At 39.1% G+C, this 18,997-nt stretch overlaps 2 protein-coding genes across 11 annotated transcripts in view; one reads left to right on the top strand and one right to left on the bottom strand.

Moving 5' to 3' along the window:
• Positions 1–13,557, bottom strand: part of Pikfyve (phosphoinositide kinase, FYVE-type zinc finger containing) — a 127,607-nt gene extending 114,050 nt beyond the window's left edge. Inside the window, exon 1 of the mRNA XM_021263534.2 lies at positions 13,337–13,557. The gene's annotated coding sequence lies outside the window, so the exon portion shown is untranslated. The remainder of the gene's footprint in view (positions 1–13,336) is intronic.
• Positions 13,558–13,756: 199 nt separating this feature from the next.
• The window catches only part of Idh1 (isocitrate dehydrogenase (NADP(+)) 1), a 41,782-nt gene continuing 36,541 nt past the window's right edge, over positions 13,757–18,997 (top strand). For all 10 annotated transcript variants that reach the window (XR_015449181.1, XR_015449182.1, XR_015449183.1 and 7 more), the window contains exons 1-2: positions 13,757–13,931; positions 17,683–17,821. Coding sequence is in view for 6 of the 10 variants with exons in the window: in XM_087206214.1 (XP_087062340.1) it covers positions 17,700–17,821 (122 nt within the window). In the remaining 4 variants the exon portion in view is untranslated. The remainder of the gene's footprint in view (positions 13,932–17,682; positions 17,822–18,997) is intronic.

Below are 18,997 nucleotides of genomic sequence, written 5' to 3' on the forward strand. Positions count from 1 at the left end.
ATCCGGAATTGATTCCAGATGAATTTTATCTTTAGAAAAATTCATGTAAATATTCTCACTCAAAACGATCATCTGAGTACCCGAGTTATGATTCTTACCAAGTTGATTTTTGGTGTGGTTCTATACTTATATTCCTCTATAGGTATTAGATGTATTTTACTGAAAATAAATAGCTTTTCCTTTTTCTTTCTATTTATTAATATCAGTATGACTCAGGGGTTTTTTTAAGTGTTCTATAATCCATTACTGCCATTGTTCATTTTGATGAAATTGTCCCTGATCTGGCCAGTGTGGACCGTGTGAGCGGGGTTTTACTTGACATGCTTCCATCCCAGGTTTTGAGCACTCCCATACTTTCCTTTTACTTCCCCTTCCCAAGCCCCTGACAACCTCTATTCTACTCTACTTCTCTGGGTTCGATTTTTTTTAGATTACACACAGAAGTAAGATCATTCTTATAAACCTATAATAAAGAATAAAATAAACACAGAGGTAATATGAACAGAACAAATAGTATTTGTCTCTGTGCCTGGCTTATTTCACTTATCATAATGACCCCAGGTCATCTATGCAGTCACAAATGATGAGATTTCCTGCTTGTAAGGGTGACTTGTGTACTGCTATGCATACACACCATCCTTTTTTATTTCTTCATTGATAGACTTCTGGATTGATTTTTGTATCTTGGTTGCTGTGACTCACACTGCAATGAACACAGGAGTCTGGATGTCTCTTCAATATATTGACTTCATATCTTTCGGAAATGAAATCCCAAAGTGGGATTACTGAATCATATGGTAGTTATATTCTTAATTTTTTGAGGAAACTTCATAATGTTTTCTGTAATGACTGTAGCAATTTACATTCCCACCAACAATGCGCAAGGGTTCCCTTTTCTCCACATTGTCTCCACCCACTTGTTATCTTTTGAATTTTAATAACACCCAGGCTAACAAGTAGGTGGTGGGATCTTTCATTGTGGTTTTAATTTATATTTTTCTGATAGCTAATGATATTGAACATTTTTATATACATATGGGCCATTTTTATGTTATCTTTTGTAAATATCTATGTACAGCCTTTGCCTATTTAATAATTGGGTTATATGTTTTTTCACTATTTAGTTGTTTGAGTTCCTCATAAATTTGGATATAAGCGACTTACCAGATGTGTAGTTTGCAAATATTTTCTCCCATTCCATAGGTTGTCTCTTTATTCTTTTGATTGTTTCCTTAGCTTTTCAGATCCTTTTTGAGCTTGCTATAATTTCATTTGTCTATTTTTTGTTGCCTGAGCTTTTGAGTCATACCTTCCCCAAAAATCGTTACTTAGGCCAATATCATGGAGCTTATCTTCTATGTTTTCTTCTAGTAATTTACATTTTCAGGGCTTAAATTTAGATATTTAATCCAGTTTGAGCTTATTTTTGTATATAATGTGGGAAATGAGGTCCTAATTTCATTTTTGTGCAGTGGATATCCAGTATTCCTAATACTATTTATTGACAAGACTCTTCCTTATTGCTTGTTCTTGGCAACTCTACGAATAAGCAATTTATCATAAATTAATAGATTTATTTCTGGTGTCTCTATTCTATTTAACTATATATCTTTATATGCCACTATCATGCTATTTTGATTACTATAGCTTTGTACTATGTTTTTAAGTCAGACAGCATGAAGCGTCCAACCTTACCTTGCCTAGTCAAGGTCTTTCATAGTTCCATACAAAGTTTAGGATTGCTTTTTTTCTGTTTCTGTTAAAAACATCATTGCTACTTTTATGGTGATTGCACTGAACCTGTAGATTACTGTACATTTAACAATATCATTTCTTCCTATACACAAATACAAAAGTCTATTTATTAGTGTCTTCTCCAATTTCTTTCATCAGTGTTTTATAGTTTTCAGTATACACATTTTTTTCCTTTTTAGTTAAACTTATTCCACTTAATTTTTGTAGCTGTTATAAATCAAATTATTTTCTTTTCTTTTCTTTTTTTTCTCCATTCCTAGCCCTGCCTTCACCCCCTCCACCCTTCCCTATTTACAAAGACTTTATTTCCATTTTTTCCATTTCCCAGCATTTTTCCTTTCCCTTCTTTCCTTTGCCCTGCCCCTCCCACTACCCCTACCCCTTTGGACCTTTTCTTCCTATTTTGCATTATCAATTATTCATTCTAATCACTGGTACATTTTAGGTATACAATATAATGACATTCATCATTGGAAATTTGCACCTTTACATAGTCTCTCTTGGTTCTTACTTTTCACCCTTGCCCAGCCCTCCCTTCAACCCCTCCATTCCTCCCTATTTACAAAGATTTTCTTCCTATTTTTCCATTTTCTCATATTAATCCCATTCCCTTCTATCCTTTCCCCTAGCCCTCCCACTTCCTTCCCCTTTGCCCCTTTTCTTCCTATTTCACATTACCTATTATGCATTTTAGTCCTTATTTACGCTTTCAGTTTCTCACACCAGAGAAACTATTTGGTATTTATACATGTGTATCCTATTTATTTCACTTAAGAGTATCACCTCAATGTGCATCCACTTAGCTATAAATGTCTCTAATTTCTCATTTTTTATGGTTGAGTAGTACTCCATTTACCAAAAAAAACACACTTTCTTATTCCAGTCTCCAGTTGATGGGCATTTGGGCAGTTTCCAAGTTTTAGCTATCACAAACTGTGCTGCTATGAACATGGGCATACATATGTCACTGTGGTATGATTCTTTTAATACTTTGGGGAAGATCCCTAGCAGTGGAATAGCGGGGTCAAATGGGACTTCCAGTCCTAGTTCTTTGAGGTATCTCCATACTGATTTCCACAGTGGTTGCATCAGTCTACACTCCCACCAGCAGTGGAGCAGTGTTCCTCTTTCCCCACAGCCCCGCCAGCATTTGTTATTGGTTGATATTATGATAGCAGCCATTCTTTCTGGAGTGAGGTGGAATCTCAGCATTGTTTTCATTTGCATCTCTCGAATGACCAGTGATGTTGAACATTTTTTCATGTATTTATTTGCTATTTCTACTTCTTTGTCTGAGAAATGTCTGTTCATTTCAGATGCCCATTTTTGGACTGGGTCTTTAAGTTTGGGAGGTCTAATCTTTTTAAGTTCTTTATAGATTCGAGATAGTAGACCTTTGTCTGAGGAAGAGCAGGTGAAGGTTTTTTCCCACATTGTGGGTTGTCTCTTCACACTGCTGGTGGTTTCTCTTGCTGTGCAGAAGCTTTTTAATAAGAAGAGATCCCACTTGTTGATTGTTTGGGCTAGTTCACGGGCAACTGAGGTTTTGTTCATAACATCTTTTCCTACACTGATGTCTTCAAGAGCTCTACCTAACCTCTGTTCCAGCCAGTTCGGAGTTTCTATTTTAATATTTAGATCTTTAATCCATTTCGATTTTAGTTTAGTGCATGGCAAGAGATATAGGTATAGTTTTAATCTTTGGCAAGTTGAAGCCCAATTTTTCCAGCACCATTTATTAAAGAGGTTATCTTTCCTCCAGTGAGGGTGTTTGACTCCTTTATCGAAGATGAAATGGCTGAGTGTGTCTGGCATTGTTTCTGCATCTTCTAATCTATTCCACTGGTCCTCAGGTCTGTTTCTTTGCCAGTAACATGCTGTTTTTATCACAGTAGCTTTGTAGTAGAGTTGCAGGTTGGGGATTGTGATACCCCCTGCCATGTCTCTGTTACCTAGAATTGCTTTTGATATTCTGGGTCTCTTCTTGTTCCAAAAGAATTTTTGGATTGTTTTCTCAAGGTCTATGAAGCATGCTGCTGGGATCTCAATTGGAATTGCATTAAATCTACATAGCAGTTTTGGAAGTATGGCCATTTTCACTATATTAATCCTTCCTACCCAGGAGCAGGGGATGTCTGTCCATTTTCTGATGTCATCTTCAATCTCTCTTTTCAGAGTGTCATAATTTTCAGAGAAGAGGTCTTGGATTTCTTTTGTTAGGTTGATTCCTAGGTACTCAGTTTTTTGGATGCTATTGTGAAAGGAATTATTTGCCCTATTTCTCTCTCAGTGAGTCTGTCATTCGTGTAGAGGAAAGCCATTGATTTTTGTGTGTTGACCTTGTAACCAGCTACTTGACTGAACTTGGTTATTAAGTCGAGAAGACTTTTGGTGGAGTTCTTGGGGTCTTCTATATAGAGTATCATGTCATCTGCAAATAATGACAATTTGACTTCTTCATTTCCTATCTTTATTCCTTTTATTTCTTTCTCTTATCTAATTGCCATGGCTAATGTTTCCAGAACTATATTGAACAAGAGTGGTGATAGTGGACATCCTTGTCTTGTTCCTGATTTGAGTGGGAAGGATTTCAGTTTTTGACCATTTAATATGATATTGGCTGTTGGTTTTTCATAGATAGCTTCTATCAGTTTGAGATAGAGGCCATCTGTTCCAATTTTATGTAGGGTTTTTATCATAAATGCATGTTGGAGTTTGTCAAATGCTTTTTCTGCGTCTATGGAGATAATCATATGGTTTTTATCCTTGGCTCTATTGATATAGTGTATTACACTGATTGATTTCCATATGTTGAACCATCCCTGCATATCTGGGATGAATCCCACTTGATCAGGGTGTATGATCTTCTTGATGATCTTCTGCACTCTCTTTGCCAGTATCTTATTAAGGATTTTTGCATCTATGTTCATTAGTGAGATTGGCATATAGTTCTCCTTTTTGGTTGGATCTTTCTGTGCTTTGGGAATCAAGGTGATGCTTGATTCCAGGAATGAATTTGGGAGTATTGCTTCCCTTTCAATTTCATTGAACAGTTTAAACAGTAGTGGCAGGAGTTCCTCTCTAAATGTCTTGTAGAATTCAGCAGTGAGGCCATCAGGGCCCGGGCTTTTCTTAGTTGATAAGTTTTTAACTACATTTTCAATTGTATTGGTTGATATTGGGTTGTTCAGAATTTTTAGATCTTCTTCGTTCAACTTTGGTAATTCATATGTATCTAGGAATCTGTCCATTTCTTCTGTGTTGTCCATCTTATTGGCGTATAGGTTCTGGAAGTAGGTATTGATGATCCTCTGGATTTCTGCTGGGTCTGTTGTCATTTCACCCTTTTCATTCCTAATTGCATGGATTTGGGCCTTTTCTTTCCTTTTTCTGACAAGGTTGGCTAAGGGTTTGTCAATTTTGTTGATTCTTTCGAAGAACCAACTCTTGGCTTCATTGATTTTTTTGTATCATTCTCTTAGTCTCCATTGCATTGATTTCTTCTCTGATCTTTATAATTTCCTCCCTTGTATGAGCTCTGGGGTTGTCCTGCTCTTCTTTTTCTAGAAGCTTGAGGTTCAGCATCAGGTTGTTTAATTGGGCTCGTTCTGTTTTCCTAATATGCATATTCACTGCTATGAATTTCCCTTGTAAGACTGTTTTGTGTCCCATAGATTCCGATATGTTGTACTGTTATTGTCATTTAATTGAAGGAACTGTCTGATTTCTTCTTTAATTTCCTCTGTGACCCATTGGTTATTCAGAAGTGTGTTGTTCAATTTCCATGTGTTTATGAAATTTTTTGAGTTTCTTTTGCTAGGGATCTCCAATTTGATCGCACTATGGTCTGATAATATACAGGGCATAACTTCAATTCCTTTGCACTTACTTAAACATGTTCTATGTGTAAGTATGTGGTCTATTTTGGAGAATGACCCATATGTAGCTGAGAAGAATGTGTATTCTGATTTTGTGGGGTGGAAGACTCTGCAAACATCTGTTAAGTTCATTTGTTCAGGAGTTCGGTTGAGTTCTAGTATTTCATTACTTATTTTTAGTCTAGTTGATCTATCTATTTGTGACAGTGGGGTGTTGAGGTCCCCCACTACAACTGTATTAGTGCATATATGACTTTTCATGTCTGTTAGTATTTGTTTTATATAGTTGGCCACACTAGTGTTTGATGCATAGATATTTATGACTGTCATCTCTTCCTCTTGGATTCTTCCCTTTACAAGGATGTAGTGTCCTTCTTCGTCTCTCTTAATCAGTGTTGGTTTGAAATCTACTTGATCTGCAAAGAGGATAGCTACTCCTGCTTTTTGTTGGGTTCCCATCGCATGGAGTATTGTTTTCCACCCTTTAACTTTCAGTCTATGAGTTTCCTTTTGAATTAAGTGTTTTTCTTGTATGCAGTATATTGTTGGATTTTGCTTTTTGACCCATTCTGCCAGTCTATTTCTTTTGATTGGTGAATTGAGACCATTAACATTGATGGTTATAACTGAAACGTATTGACTTGTCATTGCCATGACTTTTTCTTTTTATTGGGTTCTCCCCCTTTCCGTTTAATTTCTTGTCATGCCAGATGGGTTCATTCTGCTTTGCTTCCTGGGGTTGTGATCCTCAATGTGTGTTCCTAGGCTATTGTGTACAATTCTTTGGAGTGCTGGTTTGGTATTCATGAAGTTCCTAAGGTACTCTTTATCATGAAAGTATCTTATATCTCCATCCATTTTGAAAGATAGTTTTGCAGGGTACATCAATCTGGGTTGGAGGCTGTTTTCTTTTAGGGCTTGGAATATGTCACTCCAAGCTCTTCTTGCCCTGATGGTTTGTGTTGAGAAGTCTGCTGTGATTCTGATGGGCTTTCCTTTGTATGTGATTTGTTTCTTTTCTCTGACTGCTTGGAGAACTTTGTTCTTCTGCTGAGTTTCTGGAATCTTAACAATTATGTGCCTATGCGTAGATTTTTTTTGATAGAGGCTATTTGGAGTCCTATATGCCTCACTTATCTGTATGTCAAGCTCTTTTCCCCTGCTTGGGAAGTTTTCTGCCATTATTTCTGTGAAGAGTTTTTTTATGTCATCTGCACTCTCTCCTGTTTCTTCATTGAGTCCAATCAGTCTTATGTTATTCTTCTTTGCATCATCTAGCAGCTGCTGGATTGATTTCTCATGTTCCCTTATAATTTTGAAGCAATTTTTCTTTTCCTGGTCACTAATTGCAATCTTATCTTCTATATCTGAAATTCTGTCCTCACATTGGCTCATTCTGCTGTGTAGATGTTCAATGGAGTTTTTCATCTCCTGGAAATCTATTTGCATCTGTTTTATGGATTCCATTTGTTTCCTATGTTGGGTTTCCATCATGTTCCTCAGCTCCTCTCTAGATTTATTAATCATGTCTTGCACTGGGAGCACAATTTCTCCTGTTATCTGAGAAATTATTTCTGATTTCATTTTTTTCTAGATCCCCTTTTGTTGCCAGTTCAGTGGGTCCAGGTGGTTGAGTATCAGAGAGTTCCATCTCATTTCCCTTTGGGGTTGCTGTAGGTGATCTGGAAGTCTGGTTTTGAGACTTATTTACGTGTTTTCTCATTTCGACTGGTGGGCAGGGGGGTTGTTGGCGCCTGCACGGATTACCTCCTCTGAGCTGGGAGAGGTGGAACAGGGGCCAGGAGCAGTGGGATGGCCGCTCAGAAGCCCCTACCTCTGGGCCGGGAGCGGCAGGACTCAGTACCGTGGTCTGGTGGTCCGGTGTCCTCTGCGTTTTTGTAGTGTGGAACCAGGTGTCTGCCTATCTACAGCGGGGTGATTCGGCGTGGCCTCCGTAGGGCGTGATCAAATTATTTTCTTGATTGCTTTTTGGGAGAGTTGTTGCTAGTGAATAAAGATGCTAATCATTTTTGTATGTTGAGTTTATGTCCTAAAATGTTGCTACACTTGTTTATTATTTCCAACAGTCATTGGAGTAGTCTTTATTGTTATCTATACCTAAGATCAAGTTATCTGCAAAGAGAGACAGTTGAACTTCTTCCTAAGTTGTGTGCCTTTTTTTTTTTTCATTTCCTCTTGCCTAATTGCTCTGACTAAAACGTCTAGCAGTATGCTGAACAAAAGTGGCAAGGGTGGGCATCCTTGCCTGATGTTAGAGGAAATGCTTTCAACTTTTCACCATTAAGTATAAAGTTACCTTATCAGAGGTAGGGTTTGCAATATTTTCTCCCATTCCTTAAGTTGTAACTTTATCCTGTTGATGCTCTAGCTTTCCAGATGCCTCTTAGTTTGATATAATCTCATTTGTCTATTTTGCTTCCGTTGCCTGAGCAAGAAAAGCTCTTATACTGAGGTACATTCCTTCTATACCTAACTTGTTGAAAGCACCTGTTTTCTGACCTAGCAGGCTAATCTTGACCTTTCGCTGCTCCAAGCCTTGAATCAATCAGTTCCTTTAAAATCTCTGGTTCACTTCAGTAGGTAATGCAAAGACATTTTTTAAAATCATCAAACTCAGTTTTGACTATAACACAATGAATTGCCACTCTTATACACTGCACATGAAAATATAGATTAATATATCCCTTCTACAAAATGGTTTGGTGGATCTAACAAGCAACTTGATAATGTTTTTACTCTGATCCAATAATGCCAATTTAGCAGTCAGGCCTACAGAACTGATCCAACTGTTTGAAAAAAAGACGTTTGTCATAGTTGTTAAAATGAAATAATGAGGGCCGGGGATTTAGCTCAGTGGCACTGCGTCTGCCTTGCAAGTGCAAGGTTCTGAGTTGGATCCCTGGTACTGCAAAAAAAAAGAAAAAAGAAACAATGAAAAAACAACTAGCAAAACCAATATATATACATGCAAATGATATAAATGATAGAAAAGTAAGTCATTATCAAAAATTATGCTTACTAAAACTTTATAATTCATTTTTCTTTACTTCACAATCAACTTTCTTGCAAAGGTTTTTTTTTTTGTCTCTTTCATACCTGCCATTCATCCTTCAAACTCCTATAGTATGGTTTCAATCAGAATCATGCTCCTAGAATCCTTCTACTAAAAGTGCATTCATGAGGTACTCCCACTTGCTTACAAAATTTTTTTTTGCTTAAATTCTTTTATTGGTACATTTTAGGTATACAATACGTTTACATTTATCACTGGGTACTTGTACCTATACATGATGTATCTTGGTTCTTATTTGTTCCCCATTCCCTGTGCTCCCTTCCCAATTTACAAAGACTTTGTTTCCATTGTTTCCTTTTCTTATAATTTTTCCTTTCCCTTCTTCCCTTTCCCCTTCCCCTCCCACTTCCCCTACCCCTTTGGACCCTTTCTTCCTATTTCAAATTATCAATTATTCATTTTAATCATTTTAATCCTTATTTACACTTTCAATTTCTCACACTAGAGAAACTATTCAGTATTTACACATATGTGCCCTATTTATTTCACTTAAGAGTATGGCCTCAATATGCATCCATTTAGCTGTAAATGTCTCTAGTTTCTCATTCTTTATGGCTGAGTAGTACTCCATTTTATAAAAAACCCCACATCTTCTTTATCCAGTTTCCAGCTGATGGGCACTTGGGCTTTTTCCAAGCTTTCACTATTACAAACTGCTGTAAAAATTATTTAAGGCACTTTCTAAAATATCTCCTCAGTGCTTTCTCTTTTTTGAAATCTTTCTAATCTGTTGGCTTCCATTCCATGGAGTTCTGCTGGTCCTCCTGCTGCCAGATGTTCTGTGCATTGAGCACCTTTCTTCTTCTTGGCCCTTGCAAGCTAAAAGAGTTCAAAGTTCAGGCTGAGGTTGGCTTTTCTTCTGACTCTGTAGTCCCTGATAATCTCACTCTGTCTTCAACTACTATTAATACATGCTAAAGATTCCCAGGTTCATCTTTCCAGCTCAGACATCCCTCCTGAACTCCAGATACATGTGGCTCACTGCCTCTTGGACATCTCTATTTTGCAATCCCACAGGCATTTCAGATTTCACAAACTTTAACCTTAACTCATTATCTTACCCATCAAATCTATGGCTGCACCTTTATACTTTCCTTATTTGAAGGTAACCTGTCACTCAAACTCCAGCTCTGATCTCCTTCTCTGTTGTCACCCTCATAATATTCACGGATAGGAAATGATTAGGCCTAATTCTTTATACCTTGTTTTCTTTTTTGTTTTTTGGGGTCATCAAAATGAAAATGTGACAACCTTAGGATATTTATGAGAATTCCATTTTCTAAAGGAGTGTCGCATAACCACTGTATGCTGAGAAAGATCTCATGACCCAGGTTTCCATTTGTGTTTACAAAACATGGGCACAGATATTATTAAAATATTCAGATCCTTTTATTGGCCACATAAAAGACAAATGATTTCAAGGTACACAATATTAACCAAACAGGGAAAGGGGCAGGCTAAATTAAACATCGCTCGGTATCCAGTTGAAGCCAGGATGGTGGTTTGTGCCTATAAGCTGTACACTCTGGGAGGCTGAGGCAGGAGGATGGAAAATCAGAGCCCCCACGTGGGCACTTTAGGGCTTAAGGAGACCTTGTCTCAAAATAAAAATTTTTAAAGGGGCTGAGGATGTAGTTCAGTGCACTGGCCATGTTTAATCCCCAGTGCAAGAAAATAAAAATGAATAGGCCAGAAAAATTCAGAAGAACTTATAGGTGAGGAGTTGGCTTCATATTCACTTTTCAAGCAGTAATTTAATTTCAGCCAAACATGAGTTGTTAAATTTAATTGATATTGTTAATGTTTTGCTTTTTAATTCTCTTTCCAGTTATCCTGTATATAAATTTATTATTTTATAGTATATAAGTTCAGGCTGGCTTTCAAGTCACTGTGTAGCCTGGGCTGGCTTCCAATTCATCACATCTTCCTGTCTCAGCCTCCTGAATGCTGGGATCACAGGCATGGGCCACCACACCCAGCTAAGTCATTTCAGTTATCCCAAATCAAAACATTCTACCAACTACCTATTATCTCCCAATCCCTCCCCACTAACTCTAGGTAACCACTCTCTATCTTCATACTGGGATTTTTTTTTCAAAATAGACCATATTCATAACAATAAAGACTTTAACACATTCCACAGGGACCACACAAAAAAAAAATCAATCCAACAGCTGCTAGATGATGCAAAGAATAACATAAAATTGATCGGAGTCAATGAAAAACAAGAGATAGCACAAATGACACAGAAAAACCCATTCACAGAAGTAATAGGAGAACTTTCCAAGAAGGGAAAAAGAATTTGACATAAAGATAAGTGAGGCATATAGAACTCTAATTAGCCATGATCAAAAATAGTCTACCCCAAGGCATAGAGTAGTCATGATTTCAGAAACTTAACACAAGAATAGAATATTAAAAGCTGTGAGAGAAAAGAAATGTCACCTATAAAGAAAAGCCCATCAGAATCATAGCAGATTTCTCAATACAAACCCTCAAGTCAAGGAAAACTTGGAGTAAAGTATTTCAAGCCCTAAAAGAACGCAATCTCCAACCCAGACTGATGTACCCCACAAAGCTATCTTTCAAAATTGATGGAGAAATAAGATACTTCCATGACAAAGAACACCTGAAGAAAGTCATGACAACCAAACCAGCACTCCAAAATGTTCTACAGGACAGTCTAGAAAGAGATAACAAAGACTACAACTCCATGAACCCCAACAGAATGAATCCACCAGGTAAAGCAAGCAATTAAACAGTGGAGGGGGGGAAAAAAGGGAGCTAACAACAGGAAAATAACATGACAAGGATAAGTCAATACATATCAGTTATAACCATCACTGTAAATGGTCTCAATACACCAATCAAAAGACAGACTAGCAGAATGGATCAAGAAGCAAGATTCAACAATATGCTGCATGCAAGAAACATATTCAATTCAAAAAGAAATTCATACACTGAAAGTCACAGGATGGAAAACAATATTTCATGCAACAGAAACATAGAACAAAGCAAGGGTAGCTCTTCTATGTACAGAAAAAGTGGATTTCAAGCCAAGACTGATTCAGAGAGACAAAGAAGGACACTACATCCTTGTAAAGGGAACAGTCCAAGAGGAAGAGATGACAATCATAAATGTACATGCACCAAATACCAGTGCACACAACTACATGAAACAAATAAAAATGGACATGAAAAAAATCATATAAGTACTCATACAGTTGTAATGGGGGACCTCAACAACCCACTGTCACAAATAGACAGATCAACTAGACAAAAAAATCAACAATGAAATATTAGAACTGAACCAAACTTTCGAACAAATATATTTAGTAGATGTCTACAGAGTGTTCCACCCCACATCAGAATACACATTCTTCTCAGCTGCACATGGGACATTCTCCAAAATAGACCACATACTAGCTCATAGAACATGCTTAAGTAAATACAAAGGAACTGAAATTATCTCATGCATATTATCAGATCATAGCGCAATGAAACTGGAAATCAATGGTAAGAGAAACCACAAGAACTTCATAAACACATGGAAATTAAATAACACCCTCCTGAACAAGCAGTGGGCCACAGATTAAATTAAAGAAGAAATCAGACTGTTTCTACAATTAAATGATAATGACAATACAACATATGGGAACTTACAGGATGTAATGAAAGCAGTCCTAGGAGGGAAATTTATAGTGGTGTATACTCATATCAGAAACATAAAGCAGGTTCAAATAAACAACCACAAGCTTTTAGAAGAAGAAGAGCAAGTAAAGCCCAAAACTCATACGAGGGAAGAAATAATGAAGATCAGAGCAGAAAGTAATGCAATGGAGACTAAGAAAACAATACAAAGAATCAATGAATCAAAGAGTTGGCACTTTGAAAGATTAAATAAAATTGACAAACTCTTAGCCAATTATATCAAAAAAAGGAAAGAAAAGGCTCCAATCTATGCAATTGGGAAGGAAAATGGTGAAATCACAACAGATCCTGCAGAAATCCAGAAAACCGTCAATAACTACTTCAAAATCTGTATCCTAATAAGACGGAAAACACAGAAGAAATAGACATTCCTAGATACATATGAATTACCAAAGCTAAACCAAGAAGATACAAAAATTCTAAATAAACCAATATGAGTCAATGAAATTAAAGATATTAAAATCCTACTAACAAAGAAAAGCCCAGGCTCTGATGGATTGATTGCTGAATTCTATAAGAAATTTAGCTAAGACTTAATGCTAATGCCACTACTTTTCAAACTCTTTAATGAAACTGAAAGGGAAGCAATACTCCCAGTGTCAGTTCTGGAAGCAAGTATTATTTTGATACCAAAACCAGAGAAGGATCTAATCAAAAAAAGAGAACTACAGGCCAATCTCTAATGAACACAGTTGTAAAAATCCTCAATAAGATACTGGCAAACAGAATTCACCCAATCATCAAGAAGATTAAACACCATGACCAAATAGGATTCATCCTAGGGATGCAGATGGTTCAACATACACCAATCAATAAATGCAATACACTATATTAACAGAGCCAAGGTCAAAAACCGTATGATTATCTTAATAGATGCAGAAAAAGCATTTTACAAGACCTCGTGATGGTGCTGGCAGTCATTATTTGAAACGACATGGCTGTACGTGGGTGTCCACGCGATGTACTCCTGCAACTGCGGCAGAGACTAGGCCTCCCACCATGTTTCAGTTTAGGGCACACTGAGGGTGCCCCGAAAGGGCCCTGACTGAGTAGCTCCAGGACCCTTTCCTGTCCCAGGCTTTTAGAGCCCTGGGCCCGTGCCCAGGGCACACTCACGCCTGCAGGTGGCGCTCGCATTCCTCCGCAGCGGGTGTCAGACCACATCCTAGCAGCCCTAGAGGGCAGAAAATGCTGAGCCATGGGCTCCGCCCCCTTCGCCTCTGGCACGCCCATTCCTTGGCCCCGCCCGCCACGGGGCGAGGGGGCGAGGGCGCGCTGCGATTGGTGTCGCGGCGGGGGCGGTGCTCCAAGAGGTGGGCTGAGGGGGTGGGCCCCGAGAGGGGACAAAAGCTTGGAAGGAAGCGGCGTGGACCCTCCCTTTAGTCCGTGGTCTGACCCGGTTAGGTGTGGGAAGCTGGGGTGCCGGTGCCTACTGGGTGCGCCCTTTTGCGAACCGTGGCCGCCCCTCTGCTCGCGGCGAGCCTCGCCCTGAGGTAAGCTCTTCGAGGAGGGGCGTCGGACCCTGGTTACTGAGGGAGGGGGCTCAGATTCCGCCTTGGGCCGGCGGGGAAGGTGGGCATGCAGGACGGAGCTCTGCGCGAGGCCGGCCCTGGGGCAGAGCCGGGCTGGGGCAGAGCCGGGCTTGGGGCAGAGCCGGGCTTGGGGCAGGGGACAAGGAGACGGGAAGAAAGGGGGTGCTGGCGCCGGGATTCCCTGGGAATCGGAGCAGCACATCGCAGGCTTAGCGAGAAGGAAGGCCGAGGGCAAGGCCCCGGCTGCTGTCACCGGTGATCGCCCGACCGCCCAGGTCGCCTCGGAGGTCTGTAGGGACTCGGCCTCCCGGGTCTCCATTCCTGAGGGGCGTCCCCTGGCCAGCTGCCCGTGCCTGGGTTAAAGGCCCGACTCCACCGAGGAAAGCGGCTGGCGTGGAAGGAGGACCCGGGTCAGTTTAGGTTGCAGCCCTGTTGCACAATGCTAACAAGGACATCTGCAGGCTCCTAGCAGTCACCGGAGGACGTGTCAACCCCTAGATGCCCTAGCAGGTGGCGAGCCGGAACACGCCCTCGGATGCACACAGAAACGTTTGTACCACGTTGAGCTTGGCTTTGGAAGGTGTCTTCGGGTTGAAACCCGCCCTTTGCCCCTCCGGATACCACACAGCACAGTACTTTAAGCCAGTTAAACGAGGCTGTCTGGCAGATATTACCAAGAGCTAAATCCTCCTGACAGGGACTTTCTATTCCCAATTTTGATTTGTTTTATTTAGGAGATAAATGGCATTAGTTGAGTCTGCAAGCTTGGACGGAGTTGGGGGTGACTAGAGATCGATTCATTTGTAAATGTGAGAATTAGCAATTTCCTCTCTGTATTTTTCTAGGATGTGGCAATCAATACTGCGTTGTTTAGTATTGGGAGCAAGTGTAGGCCTTCCTTGAAAGGGAGGCAGGAGTACGTCCAACAATAAATTTCTTGTTCCTTTTAGCCCAACACTTTTGCTGTGCAGAATTCTATGGGGGGGGGCGGTTCCCAGGAATTATTGTTCTTCAATTCACCCCCTCAAAAAAGGATAACAAGGGCCGGAGATTAGCTCAGTAGCACTGCGCCTGCGTTGCAAGCACCACGTCCTGAGTTCGATCCGCGGTACCGCAAAAAAAAAAAAAAAAAAGGCTAACAAGTTGGGCTTGACATAAATAAAATTAAGTAGAGTGAAGGGAATGTTTTTATTTAAACTACTGTGTATTATGACTGCAAGGTTAATTTCTGGAGTAGCACAAGTATGTCAGGAGATTGAAATTCAGCTGCCTTCAGACTCAGTGAATGAACTATGCTGTTGGAACTTTCCTTCCTTCCGAAGTTGGGGCTGGGTGGGGACAGAAGCTTGGAGGCACAAGGAAGCAGTGAATTCAGTGGAACCTAAGCCCCACCCCCTTGGAAATCAAATTCAGGAAAAATGCAATAATGCCCTACATTATAGAAACAGTAAAGCTTCACTTTTTTTAAAAAGGTGGACAAATAATGTGAGGACAACCTGAAATGTCTCCATTATGCATCATAAGATGGAGAAAAATTACTGCAGAGAGTGTGTCTGCACTCACTGAGAAGGAAATAATGAACTGAAAAAAAATACACTCAGTTCTGACATTTTAGTACACGGTCTGATCTTCTGTTAACTGTATTTGGCACCAAGGAAAAATAGCCAAATCATAATTGTTGTATAATATTATGTAAGAACGTGGCCATGAAAATGTAATATCAAAACAGAGATAAGTTTGCTGCCTGCTTTTGTTTTGTTTCAAGATTTTGTTTAAAGCAAGGTGTAATGGTGACATTAAGTGTAATGGAATCCTAGACTTTAACAGGCATTCTAAAGTTGTTGCTGAAAGTACTGATAGGAAGTAATCGACACATCTACACCATTTTTTTCATTTTTTATTCTTGTTGAGTTCCAGAAGTTTCCCCAGTAAAGTTCTAGGGAATCTCCTCAATACTAGTAAGCTGGATTCAAGATTAGCAAATTTGGGAAGTGGAAATGGGCCTGAGGGTTGGCAATACACTCTGGCTTGTGACAAGGAATAAAGGTTTATTGTCTGATAGTCATTATATTTTTTGTTTAAGGACTAAATTACTTTAGCTCAACTTTTCAAGAGAAACTATTTTAAGTTTCTTACCTAATCATCTTTTTAAAGTCAGTTCTCCTGATTTCCAGTCCTCAATTCTAACTGAAGGAGATAAAAGCGATTTGTAATTGTGCTGGTAGGGGGAAACTTTCCATGGGTGTTGTGAGAAGGAACAGATTTAGAGCCCCTTTGCCCCTTGGGGAACAAGCCTGGGACATGGCCTTGGAAGCCTCGCCATTTCGTTTCTTCTGAAGGGCCTGCTATTCCTTTCTGGTAATCAGGTTGATCATTTAGTATTTGCTCCCCCCACACTTCATTTTTACAGTGACACATCTCCCTCTAGAGCGACTCCATGTTCCCATTTCACTTTCGTGGCTGGTAACCCACAGGGTAGGAGTTGAGGTACAGAGGAATCCCCTTCCCTTCCATATCCAGTTTTATCTAATTGAGAAACTACTTTTGTATTTGGAATCACATCTCCAATGTCTGTGTTGCTAAGAAAACACAGTTCCATTAGGAATTCTAAATCTTTTACTTTCTGAGATTTCCCTAAATATGGGGCTCAAGAACCAGTTGATTGTCCTCATTCTTTTTTTTCTTTTTCTTGTTTTGGTGCCAGAGATTGAATCATTCTTTTTTTTAATTGATTTTATTGATACATTTTAGATATACATAATGATAACATTCATCATAGAGAATTTGTACTTGTACATGATGTATCTTGCTTCTTTTTATCCCATTCCCCTCCCCTTCCTTCAACCCCTCTTCCCCTTCTTATTTACAAAAGCTTTGTTTCCATTTTTTCCTTCTTTTTTTTTTTTTTGGTACCGGGATCGAATTCAGGTCCTTACGGTTGCAGGGCAGGCAGCGGAACCACTGAGCTAAATCCCTGGCCCATCCATTCTTTCCTTCTATTCTCTTATTTTCCCTTCCTTTCTTTCCCCCTCCCACCTCCCTAATTCCCCTTCCTCTTTGAACATTTTCTTCCCATTCCCCAATGTCTGTTATACATTTTGATCCTTTTTTACCTCTTTGCTTTCTCACACCAGAGAAACAATGCGGTATTTAAACATGTGTGTTCGATTTATTTCATTTAAGAGTATGGTCTCAAGGTACATCCATTTAGCTAGAAATGTCTGAAGTTTATCCTTCTTTATGGCAGAGTAGTACTCCATTGTATAGAAAAATCACATCTTTATCCATTTGTCAGTTGATGGGCATTTGGGCTGTTTCCAAGATTTAGCTATTACAAACTGTGCCGCTGTAAACATGAGTGTGCATATATCACTGTGGTATGATGCTTTTTAATTCTTTCTGGAAGATACCAAGAAGAATAGCTGGGTGCATGTTCTCATTCGGCTCATCTTGGAGGCCCAGAAAAATAAGAAGTTAGGTAGAAGTTTCAAATAATGTGAATAACTCAGAAACCACATGTGAAGCATGTTAAATATCACTTCACACTGAGAAAGTTCTCAGTTCTAATTGTGAATGTATCATTGCTGTTACTAGCTTTTTGTGCAGCAGTGCTACTATGAGTTGTTCTTTAGGAGTCACCAAATTGTTTACATTTCGTTTTTACTTTAGAATGAAATAAATGGTAGGTTATATATTGTTTTTTTCTTTGCAGGTTTATCATCATTAAAAATGTCCAAAAAAATCCATGGCGGTTCTGTGGTAGAGATGCAAGGAGATGAAATGACACGAATAATTTGGGAATTGATTAAAGAAAAACTCATTTTTCCCTATGTGGAACTGGATCTGCATAGGTAAATGAATAACTGTCCGTATAGCTAGCATACTCAGAAAACATAATCTAAGTTATATCAGTATAATTAGTTTTTTTAAATTAATGTAGCTGTGTTTTGTGACTAAAGCTTTTTTTTTTTTTAGCCCAAATATATTGAGACGAATCTTCTACTTTAACAAACTTCCAGAAAAATTGGGTTTAAAATTACTTAAAGGTCAAGAATTAAGAGGGAAACAAAGTGATTTACCGGTCTTTCTAACCCTCTCTTTCCTGTGAAAATCTTACTTGTAGTAAATCAGTAGTACAATGTGTTATTTGTGGAAGAGAAATAGAGGATGTAAGAAACAATAAACTAAATGTAGTGAGCACAATTTTGTCCTTTCAAGCCCAGTTTCCTACCACTGTATTTAATTAGTCTGTGATGTTTTCCCTTGTTGTTCCTCCTGCCTTTTGCCCTTTTTGTACAATTGCAGCACAGAAGAAACCCTTGCAGTGACTTAATCCAGTACTCACCTTCCAGGAGCAGTTCCCTGAAGTCATCTGCTTTCCTTTGTGCTGGATTACAGTGTTTGGGAGACAGTTATGAAAGTCTCTATGCAGTTCTTTCATTGTTTTCCCTGTGCTTTTTATGAGCTTGCTCTTGCTCTTTGTCCATTTGAATGAGGTAGAATTATTTAAGGGGTGAAGTGCTAGAGGACTGGCATGATATAATACTGAATAACATTTCTGACAAACTCTTGGCAACTATAAATGTGTTTCCCCTGACCCAAAATTATTCAGAATGTAGACACCCTTTTTAATTGTTCTTACCCTAAACTGCTGATAACATCTACATTGCAGCCATGTTAAAGGTGTAAAGGCTATTCTGCCAGAGGTTGACCAAATGTAGAGGAAAAGAAGCGTAAAAACAGCTTCCAAGCTGGGTGTGGTGGGGCATGCCTGTAATCCCAGCACTTGGGAGACTGAGGCAGGAGGATTTGCCGAAAGTTTGAGGCCAGCCTGGGCTACATAGTGAGTTCAAAGCCAGCCCAAACTACGTCATAGCAAGACCCTACCTCAAAAACCAGCTTTGAAGTGGGTTAAAGAAGCATTCTGTGAACTCACCTATTTCAGAGCTTTTTATTACAGTGAGTGAACTTGGAGGACTCTGCAGGTTTGGTATAATGATTACAAAGATACTTTGAGCCTCTTACCT

The sequence above is a fragment of the Heterocephalus glaber genome, unplaced genomic scaffold (assembly GCF_053883595.1).
Source record: "Heterocephalus glaber isolate CG9 unplaced genomic scaffold, H.glaber_assembly_v1.0 deba00000621, whole genome shotgun sequence".
Classification (NCBI taxonomy): domain Eukaryota; kingdom Metazoa; phylum Chordata; class Mammalia; order Rodentia; family Bathyergidae; genus Heterocephalus; species Heterocephalus glaber.